The sequence below is a fragment of the Ipomoea triloba genome, chromosome 3 (assembly GCF_003576645.1).
Source record: "Ipomoea triloba cultivar NCNSP0323 chromosome 3, ASM357664v1".
Lineage (NCBI taxonomy): Eukaryota > Viridiplantae > Streptophyta > Magnoliopsida > Solanales > Convolvulaceae > Ipomoea > Ipomoea triloba.
This window is the reverse complement of record NC_044918.1, coordinates 3903877-3924135: the sequence shown is the minus strand read 5'-3', so window position 1 is coordinate 3924135 and position 20259 is coordinate 3903877. Positions and strand designations below refer to the sequence as shown.

The 20259-nt window shown below is 34.9% G+C and overlaps 2 protein-coding genes across 2 annotated transcripts; both read right to left on the bottom strand.

The window, feature by feature from the left end:
• Positions 1-1037: 1037 nt before the first annotated feature.
• LOC116013992 (AT-hook motif nuclear-localized protein 10-like) lies at positions 1038-5190 on the bottom strand. The gene is made up of 5 exons (XM_031253971.1): positions 4594-5190; positions 3542-3600; positions 2562-2693; positions 1839-2000; positions 1038-1554 (listed from the first exon to the last, which is right to left on the bottom strand). The coding sequence occupies exons 1-5, from the start codon at positions 5006-5008 to the stop codon at positions 1321-1323; spliced, it is 1002 nt and encodes a 333-aa protein (XP_031109831.1). The 5' UTR covers positions 5009-5190; the 3' UTR covers positions 1038-1320.
• Positions 5191-7504: 2314 nt separating this feature from the next.
• LOC116011804 (MORC family CW-type zinc finger protein 3-like) lies at positions 7505-19564 on the bottom strand. The gene is made up of 18 exons (XM_031251214.1): positions 19348-19564; positions 17177-17224; positions 16958-17023; positions 16633-16680; positions 16091-16178; positions 15430-15583; positions 14961-15099; positions 14490-14820; positions 14073-14256; positions 12748-12849; positions 12310-12639; positions 12150-12233; positions 11913-12071; positions 9613-9696; positions 8671-8808; positions 8338-8450; positions 7937-8100; positions 7505-7735 (listed from the first exon to the last, which is right to left on the bottom strand). The coding sequence occupies exons 2-18, from the start codon at positions 17214-17216 to the stop codon at positions 7611-7613; spliced, it is 2349 nt and encodes a 782-aa protein (XP_031107074.1). The 5' UTR covers positions 17217-17224; positions 19348-19564; the 3' UTR covers positions 7505-7610.
• Between the last annotated feature and the right edge of the window lie 695 nt (positions 19565-20259).

Sequence of the window (20259 nt, the reverse complement as noted above, 5' to 3'; positions counted from 1 at the left end):
TGATAAATATTATAAATTTTTAAAGGTTAAAAGTGTGATACATAAAATTACAGAGTATATTTGATGATATATAAAAGTACAGTTATGTTGGTAAGTTTTTACATATCATAAGATGCACTTTTATAATTTTGTGCGATACATATCTACAGTTTTTACACAAAGATAACTTTCACTTGAATCGACTTATGTATATTCAGTTTCGCTATTAATTTAGACTTTCAATTTGGACAGAATGTATTTTTTAATTGAAGTGACTTTTTTAAATAAAATTATGACATGTGAGGTGAGGGATAAAAAGGGTAAAAGTGGAAATAGTTGGTTATGGGGAGTTTTTGGAAATAGGCTGGCTCACATGCCAGTGCTTTGAGCTGTCTGAGGTGATTGAGAGAGGTAATGACAACTATTCTAATAATATGCTGCATCCCGTCCCTACCCTTGGGCCCTTAACTGATAGGCCCATTTTTCTTCTAGCCCATTACTAACCAGCTGGTTTTCAAATCATAGGCCCCCAACACTCCCTCATTTTAACTTATATTCTTTAACGGTAACTTTCTTCTTGTCATGTCAGGTAGAACAAATTTCAACTTTTTTTTTTTTAATTAAATTGAAAGAAACTCAAACCCAATGGATAACTCGAATGGCAAGTGAGTTATGGAAAGAAAATTCTCATAAGCGAAGCGAGTTAGGATTAGTCAGGTGGATCCAGACTGAAACTCACATAATTTCTTAGTTATTTTTGAAGTTGTGATTTTATTCTTTTTATTAATATTTCGTTAATTTTTTTATATCTATTTTTAATGTATTAAAAATTATACAAAAAATAATATGCAATATACTAAAATTGAATCTTCAAAAATGAACATTTAGTGTATTAAAAATGAATCTTCAATATACCTAAAATGAACATATATGTCAGTAGTTTACTTTGCAAGATAGACCATGGGTAACGATATAATGATTGTGTGAGCTAAGGGTAGGGATAATTAGTTTCATTTGGTATGTTAAGTCAAATATGAGTACTAAAATAGCAAGAGATGTTATAAGGAAACAAAAATAGCATAACAACATATGAGTGGTTTCACATTGTAAAATGCAAATCACACAGGATGGGAACTGCAGTTGTAAGGTGTCATCACTTAAACTAAATTGCACACTTGAGAATCCAGGCCATGGCATTACACAGTACACACACAAGCTGAGCCCTACATACTACATAGACTACATTGCTAAGGTTCCTAGAGACTTATCATGACAGGTTTTCCTAGAACAACAGAGTTAGGAGGTGGGAGGGGGCAATCCTGAGTTACATTTTGAGTCGATCTACCTCCACTGGATGCCCGCGATCCCAGGCGGGCTGCTATTTGAAGTTTCGAGGTGGTGGTTATGAGGGCTGACGGGGCCGCCACCACTGGATGCGCTTAGGGTTCCGAGCGAAGGCGGGCTTTTGGCTGCTGCTGATGCTCCTGAAATCAGCATGCCTGGTGGACTGGCCAGCCCTTCACAATTGCCTGCTTGCTGTTGATGAACTTCAATGCTGAAACTTCCAACAATAACCTGCAACAGATTCGATGTCAAAGAAAAACTTGAGAAAATTTATAGTCGTTGTGAAAGAGATCCGTTATTTACTTATTTTCTATTGGAGCCGAGGGCGCTACTAGTCAGCGTGCTACTGACTCTGTTACAATGCAGAGTCTATTCATAACTACTTTCTCAACATACTGAAGCACACCCTTTCCATATGGGAGTGCAACAGGGTGCCACTAGACCACAAGGTCTTGGCCAGCATGCAATATATATAATTTAACGCAAGTATAGAGAATTGCGTTGTGTAGGAAGACCTGAACGGGAGATGCAGCAGTTAGAAGACCTGCAACACAACCGCCTAAAACGTGACCGTCTGGTCCGGCTAGAGACACGCTCAAACCACCCGTTCTGCTGCGCTGACCGCCCAGTTCCGAGAGTAGAAAGGATCCCGATAGAGACAGGATCTCAAATCGTCCCTGTACAACCATCAAAATAATGAACCTCCTTGTGCAATGCAATAACCCAATGCCCTTGAACCACGAGAGGATAGGTCTGTAGTGATTTATTGAACACGAAAAATTATTGGAACACAATGCAATTCTACTCAGCGGACCAACCAAGTTGGAATATCCAAAATCTAAAAAGCCAAAGGGAAAGTATTTCATAACCATCTCATATGAGATGAATCTCAAATATGTATTTTCTTTTTATGTTCAACAAATATTGCATTTTCACTAATACTTTTCAAAGAACAAATTACCTATATTCAACAATTTTACCATAACTAAATTTAATAGCGTCCTAATCAACCTCTATTCCCTTAAGACTTTAGTACAGACCAAAATGTAAACACGTTTAATGAAGGCATATGAAGTTCTTTAATGAAGGCAATTAAAATTTATGTTTTATGAGTTGTTGGAATCTAACTATCCAGTAAGGGGAGAGATTTTTATTAATATTATGTTATCGGGGGGAAAATATCCGAGATATGAGGAAGTTGTGGAAAAAAGAGGCATGAATACACGATAAATACAAACCTCATAGGTCACAGTCCCACCAGACGTTGCTGCTTGACGAAGTGTTACATTAGATATGGCACCGTTTGCTGACAGAATACAGATGGCTTGCGAGGTATTCTGAGAAAATGACATTAATTTTGCCTGTACATCCTGTCAAGCAAAAACGAGAAATACTTAGCTGTATGTTCAAACACAAAGCAACATGAAGCATAGTTCAAGTATAATAATACGGAGTAAACGTGTTATAGCCAACAGTAAGTGCAAATTATTGGGCATTCACACTGTTCAACAAAAGTTGCATACTTCGGGCATTCCTAATTCTAAAGATTGGTGTAGTTTTCTGAAAAAAGATATCTCTATTTATTTGAATAAAGAATCACAGTTCGAAGAGAGATTGCAAGAAGAATAATATGGAGTAAACGTGTACGAATTGAATTGAATTGAATTGAATAAGTGCAAATTATTTCACACAGAAGAACAGTACGAATCAGGAAGAAAAAACATTACGAATGTAATTATGTAAACCTACAGACTGTTGCACAAGTAACAAAGTTCCCGAATTTCATCCTTATCAACTGGCTAATTCTTTTTAAGTTGTTTCCAATCACATTATTGACATGAACAGAGAAGTGCCATTGCTGTTTGCAGAACGCACAAAAATGAAGATCTACAACTTGAGGAGAAAAGTAGATAATAAGTTATTGAATAAAATATACAGCACGGGAAATGAACACATGAATGAAATGTAGAGAATAAGTTGTTCAATTATGAGCAGAGCACCAATGAGAGTCATCGGGAATTCATAAGTAAAACGTATGGCACAGAAAACACATACATGAACAGAACGTACGAAATATGTTGTCGAATTATCACCAGATTTCATGAATAAAACATATGGCATAGGAAATGCAGACACGATATGAAGAATGCCAAATTTCGAATGATAATAAAGATAGGTTGGGGGGGTGGGGTAGGAACAAGAGTAATAAGACTAACACCTCTCCCGCTTTTATTGTGACAACATGTGGTTTAAATCCAAACCCTGCCCCTGCAGATCCTGCACATTTTGCATCCCATAATAAGTGGCTTCACAAAGACAATAGCAATTAACGCCATCAATAAACTATTGCAAGCAGCTGGACTCTTTCTGTCAATCAAATACAAGTAACATGGGAAAAATCACGCGTATCTCTCAGACAAAGGACTATCCTAGTTTCCCCGCCATCTGGTTTGTTTTAAAAGGAAATTCCCACACATGCTTTCATGATTTGGATGGTATGCTATGCACACCTGGCAACTACGCCGAAATTGAAAGATAGAGCCTGGTTACTTCTATTCTATTATATCCTCCCATCCCAAGCTGATCAAGAAAAGGAGCAAAATTTGTTCTTTCACCACAATTACAAAAGTTTGTTCTTTCTACTCTTCTGAATTGCCTATATGCTGAAAGAAACACCAAACTGTTCTCTGTTGACTCAAATTCACAGAAAGTTTTGCAGGAATCAGTAATCTTTTGAGTAAAAAAAAAATCCCTCCTTCATCTACATTCTTTCTATCTTTTATAATTGAGCTAATCAGATGTCAAAGAACAATGCCTGAGGAAGAAAAAGAAGATGCAAACAAAAATATTCAACTGGGACAGAAGCAGATATTTTTCTGGGACAATAAAAGCTGCCAACTTGGATAAAAATGGTTGAAAAATCTCCTTCCCCACGACTCCAATAATCCAAATTTAGCTTACTGAAAATGGTAAAAGCATATTTAATAGGACTTAATGCCACTGAAAGAAGAAATTAGCAGCCAGATGAAAAGATTTTGAATTTTCCCCAAAACATTAACTAGTGGTATATATTTTTTATGCATTATTATAAACAAACATAAATTTATAATAATTTAAAAAGGCATTCACTTTTAAAAATAAAAAAATAAAAATCCTAGGAGAATGTTTAAATTAACACTACCACAACTCCCTTAACTAGAAAAAATGGATTCTTATAATAGTTTTATAATTATAATATAAAATGCACATGGGCAGAGAATGCAAGCAAACCTAAAGCACCAGCAGATATTTGGTTCTTTCGCCCAGAACCTGGAGGTCTGCCCCTCCCCTTTTTCTTCGGAGACGCGGCGGTCTCCGCCGCCTGCGTGCGGGTGGGAGACAAAGATCCACCGGCCAGCGGCGGCGGCGGCGCCGATATTATCGCAGGATTAGCGGAGCCGTCGGGAGCGTACTTCCTCGGCCTCCCTCGCTTTTTCTTAACGGGTGGTTCCGGCGCGCTAGGGTTCAGGCTAGGCTGAGCTGAAGTGATCAGCGGCGGCTCTCCGCCGCCTCCGGCGGGGAGCTGGTAAGAGGAGGGGGAAGAGGAAACCGGCGGCGGCGGCATCATGAGGTTGTACATAGGCGTACCATCTTCTAGAAAGCTTGATCCGAGGCTATGAACTCCATTAGACTCCCCCAGTGACATCCTTTCAATTTCTTACTTTTTTTTTTTCGTTGGTGGATGAAAAAGATACAGTGATGCTGCTCTACTAGGAGTAGTATTTACGGAGTTTCTATTATTATTACAGCGGATTACGGACCAAGAAGCAGGTTATGTACTACTGTACTGTACTAGGTCTGTAATTCTCCACGTTTGGTTCCTACTTGGATTGGGTATTGTAATCTTTCTCCTTAAACTAGTTTTCTCTCGTGATTGATTACCCTGCTGCTCAAATAACTTTTTTGAGAAAATAAATTATTCCAAACTGGATAACATTAATCTAACAAACAACTTTCTACAGTCAGTTAATATTATCAACTACTCATACTCTTTAACACAATCAACTAACAGCTAACAATTAATAACTATTTACCAAACAGGACCTTTGTATATTAAAAAGGAAATAAATGATTTTTTAGTTAGGAGAAAAATTTGTAGGTTATTATCTAATATTGTAATTTTAATCAATAAAAGACTATAATGAGATAAATCAACATAAATTCTCCTTATAACTATTCAAACCAAGGTCTTGTAGTTCTTTTCTATAGCTATTTAAACCAAGATGTGGTTCTTGTAATTATGAGGCGATTATGCATAGTAATTATGAGGACCAGGATGCAGAGTTTGTATAACTTTATATCAATGAGTTAATACTATTTGACTTCTGTGTTGTCATATTTAGTCCTGAATTTTTAAATTGGTCACCAGTCATCTTTCAACTTTTAAATTATTATCATCCGTGAGTCAAGATAATCTCACTCATAGTCTTTCAACTATCAAACTTTAATCATTCATAGTCTTTTAAGAGAACCAAGACTGGTTAAATTTTGAAAGTTAAAGAATCATGGATGATTAACTTGAACTACAAATGGTAACAATTTGAAAATCAAAGAATTACATGTGATCAATTTAAATGTCTATAATCAATTTAAATGTCTAAGACTAAATGTGACAAAAAGAAATACCTCATGTGACATTAACTCTTACCTCAATTGTATTTAACTTTATATGTAAATAACATTTCTTTTCGTAATTACGTATGATAAATAAAATATTAATCCTGGTAAATTGAGATTATCTAATCAGGATAGAAGGTTATAATTCCCAAAAAGAAATAAATAAATAAATAAAAATGGAATCCTATGATGAATTAGGCAGAGATGCCCCTGTCAAACAACCACTCACGAGTGTTACGGAATAGTAATAAATTGGAAAACGAACCAAAAAAAAAAAAAAAATTAAAATTAAAACAAAATAGAAGGCCGGGGTAGCGCCCCAAGATGCCAAGAAGGAGGGAAAAGGTTTCAATTTTCAAAACAATTCTGTTTTTTTTTTTAATATATTCGTATTTTAGAATAATAATAAATTTTTTTTTATTTAAACAATAATTTAAAGAAAAATAGAGACAAAAAAAAACTTAAAATTAAAATTTACATAAAACAAATAAAATATTACTCTATAATTTAGAAAATTATTCTTACCCTTCTTTTTTTTTTTTTGAAAATATTCTTACCCTTCTAATATTTCTCTTCTTAAATTCTATATGATAATGCATATTCGCCCGATCGAGTTTTCAATAGAGGATCGAGATCGACCACGACGATTACTTACCGAGCATAATTACGTAACCGTCAAACTTTTCAATTTTTCGGTTAGACTGACCGAGTATTTATCTTTAAGACGGGAAAAGTGGACAACTTCTCTACCCGTTCAACTGAGTACAAAACGTAAACACACTGTCCAATCACGTTTCGACTTTCGACTACCTTTTTCACTTTTGGTCAAACATTTGACAATGCCTCTGGCTGATGAACCTACACCCACCACGTAGAGGATCTTCGACATATAAAGCGCATTTATTATGGATTTGAGGGGACTTTGGAAAGGTTGCCAATCCAAACCTACCCAAGCAGAGAAGTACACTTTAACTTGTGAATACGGAAGCTAAACGCATCACCCTCCATGAAATCAATTGTTATATGACTAAGGTACACAGTGCACTATGAACTCTGGTTCAAGACACAAGATTTGATTTCATAAGGTACAGAATTCATGTTAATAATACACACACATAAACACAATATAATAAACATGAATCCTGTACATTATGAATTATGTGTATTATGTAAAAATGGTTATGTGTCTTCAGCTATATAATAATGTACATTATTAACATAAATTCTATACTTTATAGATTGCCCACACGACATAACTTAAACAATACCATGCCAAGAGGGAAAATAATGAGAAAAATTTTAAGGGCGAGTAGCATTACTCCTATAATTTTACCACAAACTAAAAAGCTTACTATAGCTAAAAAGAAAAATATTATATTTTTCTGGGAAAACAAAAAATGCATTTATCATTTGATTTCTCCTACAGAAAGTTTGATTTCGAGAGCATGGAAGAACCATGCACGATCACACACACACACACAAAAAAAAAAAAAAAAAAAAAAAAAAAAAAAAAAGAAGAGGTTTCTGAATACATTTTCTTTAATTTATAGACCAAAAAAAAAAAAAAAGTCAAAATTATAACCCTGTACATTGATTTTTTTTCTAAACAAGGTGGTACAGTGGTACCAAACTCAAGATTTTCGACAAATCCTTGCAGGTCCTCTTCTAAGTCTCTTCAAGGAGGCTGCCTCCTCCTGCTGCTCATTGTTGTCCAATGCCGGGTCGAGTGAATCATGCTTGCGATTCTTGCTCGCATCTGCAATTGACATGGCAGGACGATAATGGTGAGGAATGAGGATCGAAAAGTAATACTAAATATATGGTATAGTACAAGCTTATTCGTTTTTAAGGTACATAAATCAATTATCTATCAAATAAGTCATTCCATCCTGTACAGGCTGGTCAGCAAAAGAAAAGATTGAATAAAAGAACTAAGAGCAGAAATCATAATCATAACCTTTTGATGCATTAGTGCCTTTTCTAGACAGTCCATGTGGAACATTCACAGGATCCCCTTTGGATTCACATTCAGAACGCTTTGAAGAAATTGTTATCACGCCATGTTCAACCAATTGTTCAGGCATTTCGCAGTTTCCATTGTATGGTTTCATATAGCAGAACCTATAAGGCATTAATTTTAACATAAAATTTAGTAGTATTATTTAGTAAGAAACATATAACAATCCCTGATAAATGCACCGCATACTCACACCTTCAAACAGTTGGTAAAATGGACAATCCCACTTACAAGAAAAAAAAAAAATAATAAGAATAATAATGCAATGTCAACTTGTAAATTCAGAAGTTGTGACAAAATCAGCAGATAAATCCAGGCACATGCAAAAATAAAAGAAATACCATTCTATTGGTAAAGCCCTGATGTCGAAGCCAGAAGGCAGCATTCTCCACTTTCTACATTTGTAACACTGAACCCAATCATGATCAGGTTTGTAAAAACGACTACCTTTTTTCTGTTAGAAAAATAAAATCCATGTTAATCAAAACGACGACATTATCAAGCTGCAGAAAATGCACAGTATGGATGTTTTCAATTTCTAAGAAATAAAGTTTAATATGTTTTTGACTCTTAGAGTTATACAGAACTCATTAAATGAGGGAAAGGTACCAAAGATGAGTAAATGTAGATATAACTTTAAACTTATAAACTGGTGACAAAAAATAGTAGCGTACCAATTCAACTTTATCTACATAATCATCAATGTAACTGTCAACTCTTTCACCCAACCATCTCTCCAGTTCAGCATAGACTTCACAATCTAAAAATCCCTGTTTGTTGTTATGCACCGAAACACGGCCACAACCATCATCCTGTAACAGGGAAAAGAACACAAGATTAAGACAAACCTAGAAGTAAAAAATAGAAAAACACAAAAGAAACTGTATAAGCAAAGGTTGAACATTTGTATACGCTAATTATTGATCTATAACTGTAGTATTGTACTGCATCACTACAAAATGAAGATAATTCACAAAACACACAAACCAAGTGGCAACACAAACAAGACCAAGGAGATCATTCCGGCAATGAAGTACTGCAACAACTAGGCAAATTTCAACCATCTTTTTTTTATAACATGACAAGCACAAAATCAAATCCTTCAAAACAGTTTCAGATGCAATGTATATTCCAACTCATCATTCTATGAACCCAATTGTACAATAATATGATCTAAGAATTTTGGTATTCAAATGTAATCTGAAAAAATTAAAATGTAACAGGAAGTCCATTTGCCTCATAAATGATTGATGTACCATTGTACCAATACACAGACAGAATTAAGAGCATTAGTCATTTAGTTGCTTATCATCATATGAAACAGACCATCTCTGATTAGTCATTCTGAAAGACAACTACAACATAGAATGGATTATATGTTACTTTAACTTAACCAAAATCCTACATTTGAAAACAATTGAAAGCAAAACTGCTATAGTTGGTTCATATTAAGAACAATACAAGTTTGGCTGAGATTATGAAACTAAAGCATCACAAAAGCAGCATAGACCTAAAGTTCATCATAAAGGAATCAAGACACAAGATGAAAACCATAATTTTGTAAACATCTCAAACATACTAGTAATTAGAAGCAAAATTCTTTAAAGCAGGTGTACCATTAAATCCATAACTTCGATAACACCAATTATTCCACGACCTTTATCTCCATTGTGAATCATGCTTCCAACTCTTTTATATGCCTGTAATGACTTAAGAATGTAAGCCACTAAACATACTAGATTGATGTTCAATAAAAACAGTTTGTGCATACAAATTATAATTTTTTTTTCCATTTTGGTCACACGATTTTTATACCCATGACAATTTTGATCCCTATTCCACTTTTGCCCTTTTTTGTGCATGAATATCATATTTTTGCCACTTTTGGTCCATATGACCATTAATATGGTTAAGACTCACCTAAATTCATCAATACATTGGCAATTGAAAATAATTGAGAAGCATTTTTGTCTGTTCAGGTTTGTAAACAAATCCTAGTCAGATGAAAACATAAAAGCACTACCTTTTTCCCTCAAGGGTTTTTGTGTTTTGCACAAAGCAACGAGGAAATGGAAGCAATGGAGCAAAAATGCTATGCTTTTATGTTTTCTTTTGACTAGGAATTTGTTTACAAAATTGAACAAAATGTATGCACCCAGAAAAGGTCTTGTGTATTCACAAAAGGTCTCGTGTTCCACTCCTTGTTTGTGTATAGTAAAAAAAGAAAAGAGACGGTTCATTGGTTGTATTTTCTCAGAATCTCTCTCAAAAAACAAAAACAAAACAAAAAAACCTTCATTGTAGAGAAAACATGGTTTTCACTCTTCGATGTAGGGGTCAATTCATAGGTAAAACTTCTCAAAGAAGGGAATGATACAAACCAATGTGTAGGTTACTCTTAGATTGTCATTGAGGAGTTAATAGCTTGGGTGTGTGCCCAGAGGACCACCAAGTCCAAACAAGAGCTATGATTTCCCACTAAGTTTTCAAACTGAACTGTGAAGAATCCTGTTGAAAGAATCAGCCTAGGCGCTATGCACCCCTAGGCCAAGGGGAATAATGGGGAATCAATAGTTTAAGCGCTCGGCCAACTAGTCAGCCGAATCGTTTTTTATTAGGTTTTATTTCGCTCAAAATGATATAGTTGAGCGAAACAAAACCTAATCTTCACTCCCACAGCACTAGCTCTTCACACTTTGACCACAGCTCCATTTGAGCAGGCAAGCACAACAACAGCAACCCTTTGCAATTCAACCATGACTCCATTCAAGCCGACAAACACAGCAACCCCGATTGCAACTCTCAGCCTCAGTTCACCCTTTGTAGACTAGCACAAGAGCGTTGCATCAGGACTCTGTTCGCAGTAGCCCTTCCAACGACACAACAAGCCAATAGCGAACATGTGCAACACTTCTACTCTGAACCTTTTCTTTTTGGGGTATTTCCCAATTTTTGCTACAAATATGAGTCTTATATTTTGGTGGGGGGGGGGGGAGGAGGGGGGGTGGGGGGATGGATGGCAATGTATATATAAAGTGGAGGTTTTTTTTAACTGGGCAACCAGGCGGTGCCTAGTAATTTTTACAGCATTGGTGAAGAATGCTATCAAAGCACTGTGCTTGGGCAAAGGACGCACACTCCTAGTTAATCAAGTGAGGATGCCCAAAGAACAAGGTTGGCAACTATGGCAAGTTACAATGCTAGAAGCTTGGAGTGTTATTCCAGCAATGAAATAATAAAAACACACGGCACTACTTTCTGATTTCTTTCTATGTCTTAATAGCTAGCTATAAATAGTGCTAATAGCAACTAACATTAAGTTTTTCTTTGTTTTTTAATAACCCATTTTTCAATTATAATGATCAATTAAGACATTTAGCAACCACACCTTAGAAGCCTTTTTCCCTACAAACCTTGTTCAACCAATTTATGAAAACCATTGTAAAGCATTAAGAGTCCCACATTGAAAAATAAGAGAAACATGTTTATATGGCCATGAATTAGACTAGCTAGTTGATTGGATTCAATCTTCTAGTGTGGTTTGGCCCATGTGCATTGCAATCCAGTTGAGTGACCTCAGCTCAATGCCTCAATCTTAGATTCTAACACAACTTTAAAAAAAAAATTATCTTTCTTGAAAAAATTCCAAAACCCTTGAGTTCTCACAGCAGTTCTTGCATCAAATTCAAATTCTTATCAACAGTAGATCATGCATCATGTTCAAGTTCTTATAGATGTGTATTTGGGGTTGATTCTATGTTTTTCCAAATGCAATTCAAGTTTTCATGGCAAGTCTCATGTGACTATGTGAGTTTGCATAACATCATGTGTATACAAATTTTAAAAATTGAAAGATTCATAACCTCTATAGACAACTCAACTATCAAAGATAGCAAGGATAACAGTTCAAACTCACCTCAATTAGGCGGCCATGCCAATAAAGAAAAATACCACAATTAGCTCGTTCCCATTCTATTTGATTCCGGCCCAAGATAAGTCGAACTGGCTTTTCCAGAATAGTATCTTCTTCTACAACAGTATTATTAAGAGACCGTGCTAATGAGCAACTCTTTACCTATTTAAAAATTTAATGATTAAATTCAACCATAGAGAAAGAGAATCACAATCAAATGAAATAGATATGTAGGAATACCTGTGCTCCTTGTACATACATCTTCATTCGAGGATTAAAAAAGATCACTTCTAGATAAGACCTAAGTGAATAGTCCAATGGCACCTGAAAAAAGATAATTACAACTCAATACAATGAGAAATCTTAGTTTTGCATATGAATAGGAAACACAATAACAAACCATTTGAGTCATTTGTCCCGGACGTGTTCTGATCCGTTTAGAGCGTACAAGGATGTCACCTTGATGGAACGAACTCCCACCACTCATCCCAGGATCCCACTGCAAGCTATAATTAGATCCCCACTTGTCCAAATTCCATATATATATTTGTGTTCCTGTGCCTTTGTCACTGAAAAGACCTGATTTTTCACCAATAAAATACTTATCAAATGGTGAAAAATTCTTTATGGTCTTCAAATTGCACTTTGCCGAAACCTCATCTTGAACACTTGTATCCAGCTCCATTAGTTGCCCAATTTTGCGGTAACTTATAATGGGAATTTCAAGATTCTAGAGCATATGTAACAAAGAAAGATAATGTGAAAACATTAGATCAAAAAGATACAAACTCCACGAGTAATATGACCAAAAAAATCCAAAATATTCTTCTTAGCATACATCTTTCCCTTCATTTAAGGATTGGGAGAGAAAAGCAATTGATCTTGAGTTTGTAGTCTGTGTAAAAACTAGAGCATCCTTCCCAAGTCTCATTGCCCCTGTCTGCATAACAAATAACCAAAGCTTTGTTATTATAAGTTTGTACAAAAACTAAAGCATCCTTTCCAATTCTCATTGGCCTAGTCCACAAATCCACATTAAGGGGGCATTTGGCTCAAACAAAGAAATCAAAATCAAAAATTAAGTAATAGGGGAATGGATTCTAGCAAAAATAGACTATTTCTGTTTGATAGTGTTATAATCTCTATTATATTTTCAATGTGGGACTTTTAACCCTCCAGCTCAAATGGACAACCGGGCGATTAGGGTCCACCTAAGATGAAAGCTCTGGATGCCACCAAAGTGGACCGTACAGGCGGGCTTGGGATTGGACCCTCCCCTGAAACAAAAGCTTAGAAACCATGGGTAGACAACTAGGTGAACACAAAGTGGACCGAACCAAGCTCTAATACCATGTTATAATCTAAAATTGGGCTAAGGTCACTGAATTGGGCTATAGTGCACATGGGCCAAACCACACTAAAAAATTAAATCCAATCAATTAGCTAGTCTAACCCATGGTCATATAAGCCCATATGTTCTCTCTTATATTTTCAATGTGGGACTCTTAACAGATAGGAAACTAGAATGAGAACCAGAAATTGTAAGTTGGATATGTACAACCATGGAATCTAAACCCATGTGAAAAAACTAATAGTAATAATAATATTATTACTACTCTATTTGGAAATTAGACAATTTAAAACCCATAATATATTTTTTAATTATCTTCCTATCCAAGAAGAATGACTAACAAACTAGGGTGCCACTCCATTCCTCTCTAGGCGAGTAACTGCCATGACCATCTGCCAACACCAACACCAGAAGCTCTGGTCATTGCTACCCGGAGCAACAAGAAGAGTAGTTGGAGACGAGGCAATGTCAACACAACTTTAGAACACCATCTACCATTGACAAAAAGAAATTGTAGTACAAGGATAACAAGGCATTGTAGAAGCTCTCTTACTTGGAATGTAACTCAATTTTAATAACTTACTAAAATATAATATAAAAGTATAAAACCCAGTAACCCACTAACAAGTGAATTAATATTTCAATTTTAAACTAATAAGTATTAATTTAATTTTTTTCATTACTAAATGATTAATAAATTTTAAATGCTGGATGAAAAATAAAAGTGTTGTTAACCAATGAGACCAAACCACCTAAGCATTACAAAACCTTGTTTTACTATACAAAAATAAATAAAATTATAGATATGCTACCTTAAATCCAATACCAAACCTCCCAATGCGATTACGATCATCTTTCTCTGGTTGACGGTGCCCAAATGATATCATTTGCAGTATCTCCTTATGGGTCATACCACATCCGTCATCTATAACAGACAGCATAGGAATCTCTTCACCAACAGATTTCAAATATATCAAATCAATAGAAATTTCGAGTCTGCACCAAAAAGAATGATAAGCATAAATTTAAAATTAAATTTAAAAAATAAATAAATAAAAAATAACACAGCATAATAATAAAATCAACCAAAATAATCATTGTAGAACAGTTATCTTTCTCCCTTTAATAATAATCACCCACGAAGTACCATAAAGGCTAAAAGCAAAGTGAAAATGAAATCAAAACAAAATAAACAAACATCAAAACGTAAAAGGATTGTGTCCACCTACTTAGTCGCTTTTGCATCTTTTGAGTTATCAATAAGCTCTGCAATCGCACCAAAGATCCAGCCAGAATGCGTATGACCTAGTGTCTTCAAATAACTGGGATCAGTGCGTACATAATTTCTGACTAATGAACCATTGCTCTCTGCTTCTTCAGGACTTTTGTTACTTCTGACCTTCAAGTCCTCAACCACCGCAGAGTTTGATACCGCAGCCTCAGCAGAAGAATTGCGTCTACTCTGGTCGTGGCTCTTTCCTGGTTCCCCACTAGGTTGCTGAATGTTAATTGGTTTATGAGCACTCACAGCCTGTTCTCTTGATATTGGTGGAATCCTAGCTGTTGACCAAGAGAATCAAGATAAAGAGGACATATGTCCTTACTGTATACAAGTATTGGAAAGTAAAGAAACAACTAGATGTGAATGAGGGAAACATCCAGAAATTCCCTTGCCCAAAAGTGACTAAAAAGAAACTAACCCACTGCATCATGCATTTGACTACCATGAAGGGCAGGGTTTTCCACCCTCTGATAGATAACAGCTGCACGTTTGAAATTTGTGTCTTGTAGAGGAGCAACTATGAAGAGATCATAGATACCAAGTTTGCATATAGCAACCTTCAAAGTCATTTAATAGTAAAAACCATTAGAGATAACATAAAATAAACAAATAACTAAACTGAAGTGGCTTCAGGTAAGGAAAAAGTAAGCAATGTTCTATTTTAGTGCCCTTCCAAAACCAACTAACCAAGACTAAAAGTCTAAAAATATTAAGAGACGAGAAAGGTAATAACCATTACTGGTTTGTTTAGCAAGCACAGATGATTTAAACTACATATTACATTTCGCTTGAGAAATACAAAGCTAAAGAAGCTTGGCTGGCTAGCACTGTTATGGAAAGAATATAAGAAACACTTTATTTCATGCAGTAGGACAAAAGATTTTTACCCTCTCATATTTCTGAAGGAAATCCATGAATCGTCCCCACTCATCTCTTTGAGTAGCATTTTCAGGAGCACACTCCAAGAGGAAATATGACGGTCCAGAGATAATCTCTACAGAACTTTGACGTGCAAACCTTAATACACTCCATACTTCAGGACTGTTAAGCATTTCACAGTTAGTGGGCATCAAAATATACACTAAAAAACAAAAAGGGAAAGCCAGAAAGGGGATCATAGCATAATCAAGGATGAGAAATAACAGACCTAATCACTATTGTAAAGTGTAGATTAAAGACAGTGAAGGATGGTCATGCCCTCTATCCTAGAATTTCTCATCAAAATAACTACGGTATAGTGTATATATAGTTGTATACAAGGAAAAGTGATAAACCACGTTTATACTAACAAAACATTTACAATATAAGAGCAATTCCAGAGCTTCCCATTTTAGATGGGGATATGACAACCACCAACACTATTTCATAATCCAAATGGTCACAGTTGCAACCAAAATTGGTAATCATAGAGATATTAACAGTTAAGAGATGAAATATGGGCATAAACCTACAATTGGTAAAACAATGACAAGTGAAAAAGAAAGAAATTCCACAATGCAAAGTATACTACCAAGAAGAAAACAGATTTTGCTCCAAAATATAACATACATTTTACCAGGCAGATTGCAGCCCCATGTGATTGTTCGGCATATAATTTTCTTGTCCTTCATAAGCATAACATATTGTCGAGAACCATCTACAAAAGATAATTACCATCCTTTAATTCTGAAGGATTTAACAAAACTGGAGAAATGAAGTGGAATGGCTTCCAAAATGTACGAATCTGAGTTCATATAGCACTTCATTCAAAATTATCAATATCAGAACAACAATAAATTCAAATAAAAAAGAAAAATTAGTTTCATTTTACTTTGAAATTAAAAGGAAAAATATGCATCTAAAGTAGCCTTTTATTGAAGGCATAAGGCTCAAAATATGCATACAAAATGCTGATAATATCAAGCATCTCAAATCCCAAAATCAGCCATCGTTTTGTAAACCCATAGTACCCATTTTAATGAATATCAAGTATTCAAATACTCCATTTTATCCGTGAGTATACATATGGAGGAGCTTCAATGTCTTTAAGGCATAAGCTCGACTAATAACAAAAACAATAGTTGAACTTCAAAACCATTACATTTACAGACCTTCATTTGAAGGCTCCTCTTTGAAGCCAGCATGTCCCATCACAAATTCTGCAGAAGCATGCCAGTGGAAAGAAAGTAGAATAACATTAAATTTAGAGAAAACTATTCAAATAATCCCCTACAAGGCTACAAGTGTAATAATCTTAACAAATCATTTTCATATTTGAATTTACTGCATAAAACCAAAATCATAAGATGGATTACACCCCCAAAAGAATTGGTATCTCTTTCATAATATTTACAAATCTGCAATGTCCTTAAGACAAGCTCAACATTAATAACAACAAAGCAATAGTTGAAACTCAAGACTGCTACATTTAAATACCTTCGTGAGAAGGCTCCTCTTTGAAGTCAATGTGTCCCATCACAGGTTCTGCAATATTTGAATTTACTGCATAAAACCAAAATCATAAGATGGATGACACCCCCTAAAAATTGGTATCTCTTTCATAATCTTTACAAATCTGCAATGTCCTTAAGACAAGCTCAACATTAATAACAACAAAAACAATAGTTGAAACTCAAGACTGCTACATTTAAATACCTTCATGTGAAGGCTCCTTTTTGAAGTCAATGTGTCCCATCACAAATTCTGCAAGAGCATGTAACAGAAAATAAAAAACAATAATTTTATAGAAAATGATTAAAATAATCACCTAGAAGTATCATAACCTTTACAAATCATAATTTTCATATTTGAATTTACTGCATAAAACCAAAATCATAAGATGGATGAGACCCAAAAAATGGCAACTCTTTCGCTGTGAAATGAGACTACAACAAATTGCAATCCTAATAACTATACATTAGTAGTTCTTTCATGGCAAACTTTGCAACTCATGGAAAATTTTGTACAAATTGAACTAATGACAAAGTGAATCTTCAATACTTTTTGGCCTAGAATTAAAGAAGATAAATCATATGATCTCATCATTTTCTATCGATTTCTAAGAAGAGTTAGGGAGTTTGGGATCTCAACAAAACCAAACCAGCATCTTTCTCAGCTTTAATCTTCCTCCAATATCATGGCATGTGACGTTAGTAGTTTGAACATAACAGACAACCACTTTTTGCCTAAACCCACCACACAAGTTGGTATTCCTAGTATTATGAATTGCTCATGTACAAATGATACATTATATATTCTATTTTTTAGTATGAAACTATTCATAGTAGTATTAAATGCTCATAAGTGATGCATTATATATTCTTAATGTAGTTTTTTTTTTTTTTTGACTAGTCTCGTGTGAGACCGTCTCACGGGTCTCGATCCGTGAGACGGGTCAGATCTAATAAAAATGGGTCATAATAGAATTGCATATATAATCAATACTTTATATCATAAATGTAGTACTTTATAACAAAACTCTACTAAATAATTTGCAGGAAATAAAATAATAATATAACATAATTGCATATATCATCAATGATTTAAGCGTTATATACAATACTTTATATCATGAATGTATGGAGTAATATTTTATAGCAAAACTGTAATAGACAATTTGTTGAAAATAAAGTAATAACATAACAGAATTGCAAATATAATCAACACTCTAAGCCTTATATATAATACTTTAAGCATAAATGTAGTACTTTATAGCATAAATGCAATACACATTTTGTAAGAAATAAAATAATAACATAACATAATTGGAGATATCATCAAAATACTTTAAGCCTTACATATAATACTTTATAGCATAAATGTAGTACTTTATAGGAAAACTATAATAGACAATTTGCAGGAATAAAGTGGCATTGCATAGCAGAATTGCAAATATAATCAATATTCAAAGCCTTATATATAATACTATAATATTACTAAGCCCATATACTATAAGACCCAAATTCTCATGACCTGATCTGTCTCAAGGATTGAGACCCATGAGACTTTCTCATAGGAGAATTTGCCTTTTTTTTTAAATTATCAGCATCAATATATAGAAATATGGTGAAATTGATTCAAATATCAGTGTTGAAAATTTGGTTTTTAAAAAAAATATCAGCATCAATATGTAGAAATATGGTGAAATTGATTCAAATATCAGTGTTGATGGCATTACAATTGAGACAGAGCAATAAACTAATGTTGAACAATTTTTAAGACATGTTATGGTAATTACTAATTTAGATTCCAAAATTGAAAGTGGCATTTAGAATAAAATAAAATAAAATAAAACCCAATAATTTATGAGCTCTCCTAATAGCACAAGCTCTTCCATTGAAAACCCTACAGTCATCCAATCTTTAAAAAAGACAACCACCGCCCATCCAATCTTTAAAGCCCCAAGATGAAATCTAAAAAGGGAAAACTGCTAATCACTACTATCAAAGAGAATATAACTGTTTGAACATCTTACCAATTCGGGTAAAAACGTGAAGAACTCAAATACCAAGTATTGACTCTACAAGCTCCTCCTTAATGAACTAAACATTAGCAATCTCAGCCACAGAAATCCACTCATCAGGTGATGAGCTTTCTTTGGACCCGGTCAGTAAATAAAGACCATCATCGAACTACAAAACTTCTACTTAACAAGACACCGAAAGATTTTTTCCCCTTTCCAACCATTACAAACCCTAGGACAGATTGTACCCTACGAAACACATTACAACTACTATAAACCAGGCCAAAATACTCACATGCATTACATATACATACGCATAATATATGTGAAAAATGTGTGTGTACTCGTGCGTTTTAGTGCTTACCGGACGAACTACGAGGAGAAAGTAATGGAGTTTCTCCGGCGCCGGAGAACGGAAGCCGAGAATTTTATAGAGAGAGAAAGAACGGCTGGACGTCGTGCGGCAGCACTCCCCGAAGTTGTGTTGAGCCGTAGAGGCAGAGAGGGGGGAAAGAGGGGGAAAGTGGGGAAGTATATTGTACGCGAGCGTGCACCTGTTTAGTTATGTAGAAACCTTTCACATTTTCTTGCCCACGCGGCCACATTAAGGCAAATTTCCTTGTTATATAAAATGATTACCAAATTCAAATCGATAAGGATCATGAAAAAGTAAATCACAATAATTCAATAAATTATTAGGTGTGATGATTATTTGTGTTAGTATTATAATGAGCCTTACAAAAATTATTATGTGTCATTGTCTATAATTTTATGAAAATATAATCAAATAGGCCCTCAAACTTTACTCAAAAGTGCAATTAGGTCGTCGAACATTCAAAAGATTTAATTACACACACAAACTTGACATTTTAGTGCATTTAAACCCATATGACCGGTTGTTCCGTGTGAACAACTGGTCATCATTTTTCCGACGAACATTCCGGCGGCCGGCGGCTAGAATGTTCATCCCCAACCGTCTTCTCCGGTGGAAGAAGACGAACCAGTGTGGTTCATCTTCTCCACCGGAGAAAAGGTGGAGAAGACGAACACTGGTTTGAACCAGACGGAGTTCGTCTTCTCTGTTGGACGACTAGTGCGGTGTGACCTTGGTTGGGGATGAACATTCCGGCCGCTGGTCGCCGGGATGTTCGTCGGAAAAATGATGATCGGTTGTTAACCTGGAACAACCTGTCATATGGGTTTAAATGCATCAAAATGTCAAGTTTGTGTATGTAATTGAACCTTTTGAATGTTGGAGTGTCTAATTGCACTTTTG

Coding starts and splice junctions, on each gene's coding strand:
- LOC116011804 (XM_031251214.1), bottom strand. CDS start 17,216: ATGGGACACATTGACTTCAAAAAGGAGCCTTCACATGAAG. Junction 15,584..16,090: donor TGCAATCTGCCTGGTAAAAT/GTATGTTATATT, acceptor AATGCTTAACAG/TCCTGAAGTATGGAGTGTAT. Junction 12,640..12,747: donor CCTTAAATGAAGGGAAAGAT/GTATGCTAAGAA, acceptor CATATGCTCTAG/AATCTTGAAATTCCCATTAT.
- LOC116013992 (XM_031253971.1), bottom strand. CDS start 5,008: ATGTCACTGGGGGAGTCTAATGGAGTTCATAGCCTCGGATCAAGCTTT. Junction 2,694..3,541: donor TCACAATAAAAGCGGGAGAG/GTGTTAGTCTTA, acceptor TTTGCTTGACAG/GATGTACAGGCAAAATTAAT. Junction 2,001..2,561: donor GTGGGACTGTGACCTATGAG/GTTTGTATTTAT, acceptor ATGGTTGTACAG/GGACGATTTGAGATCCTGTC.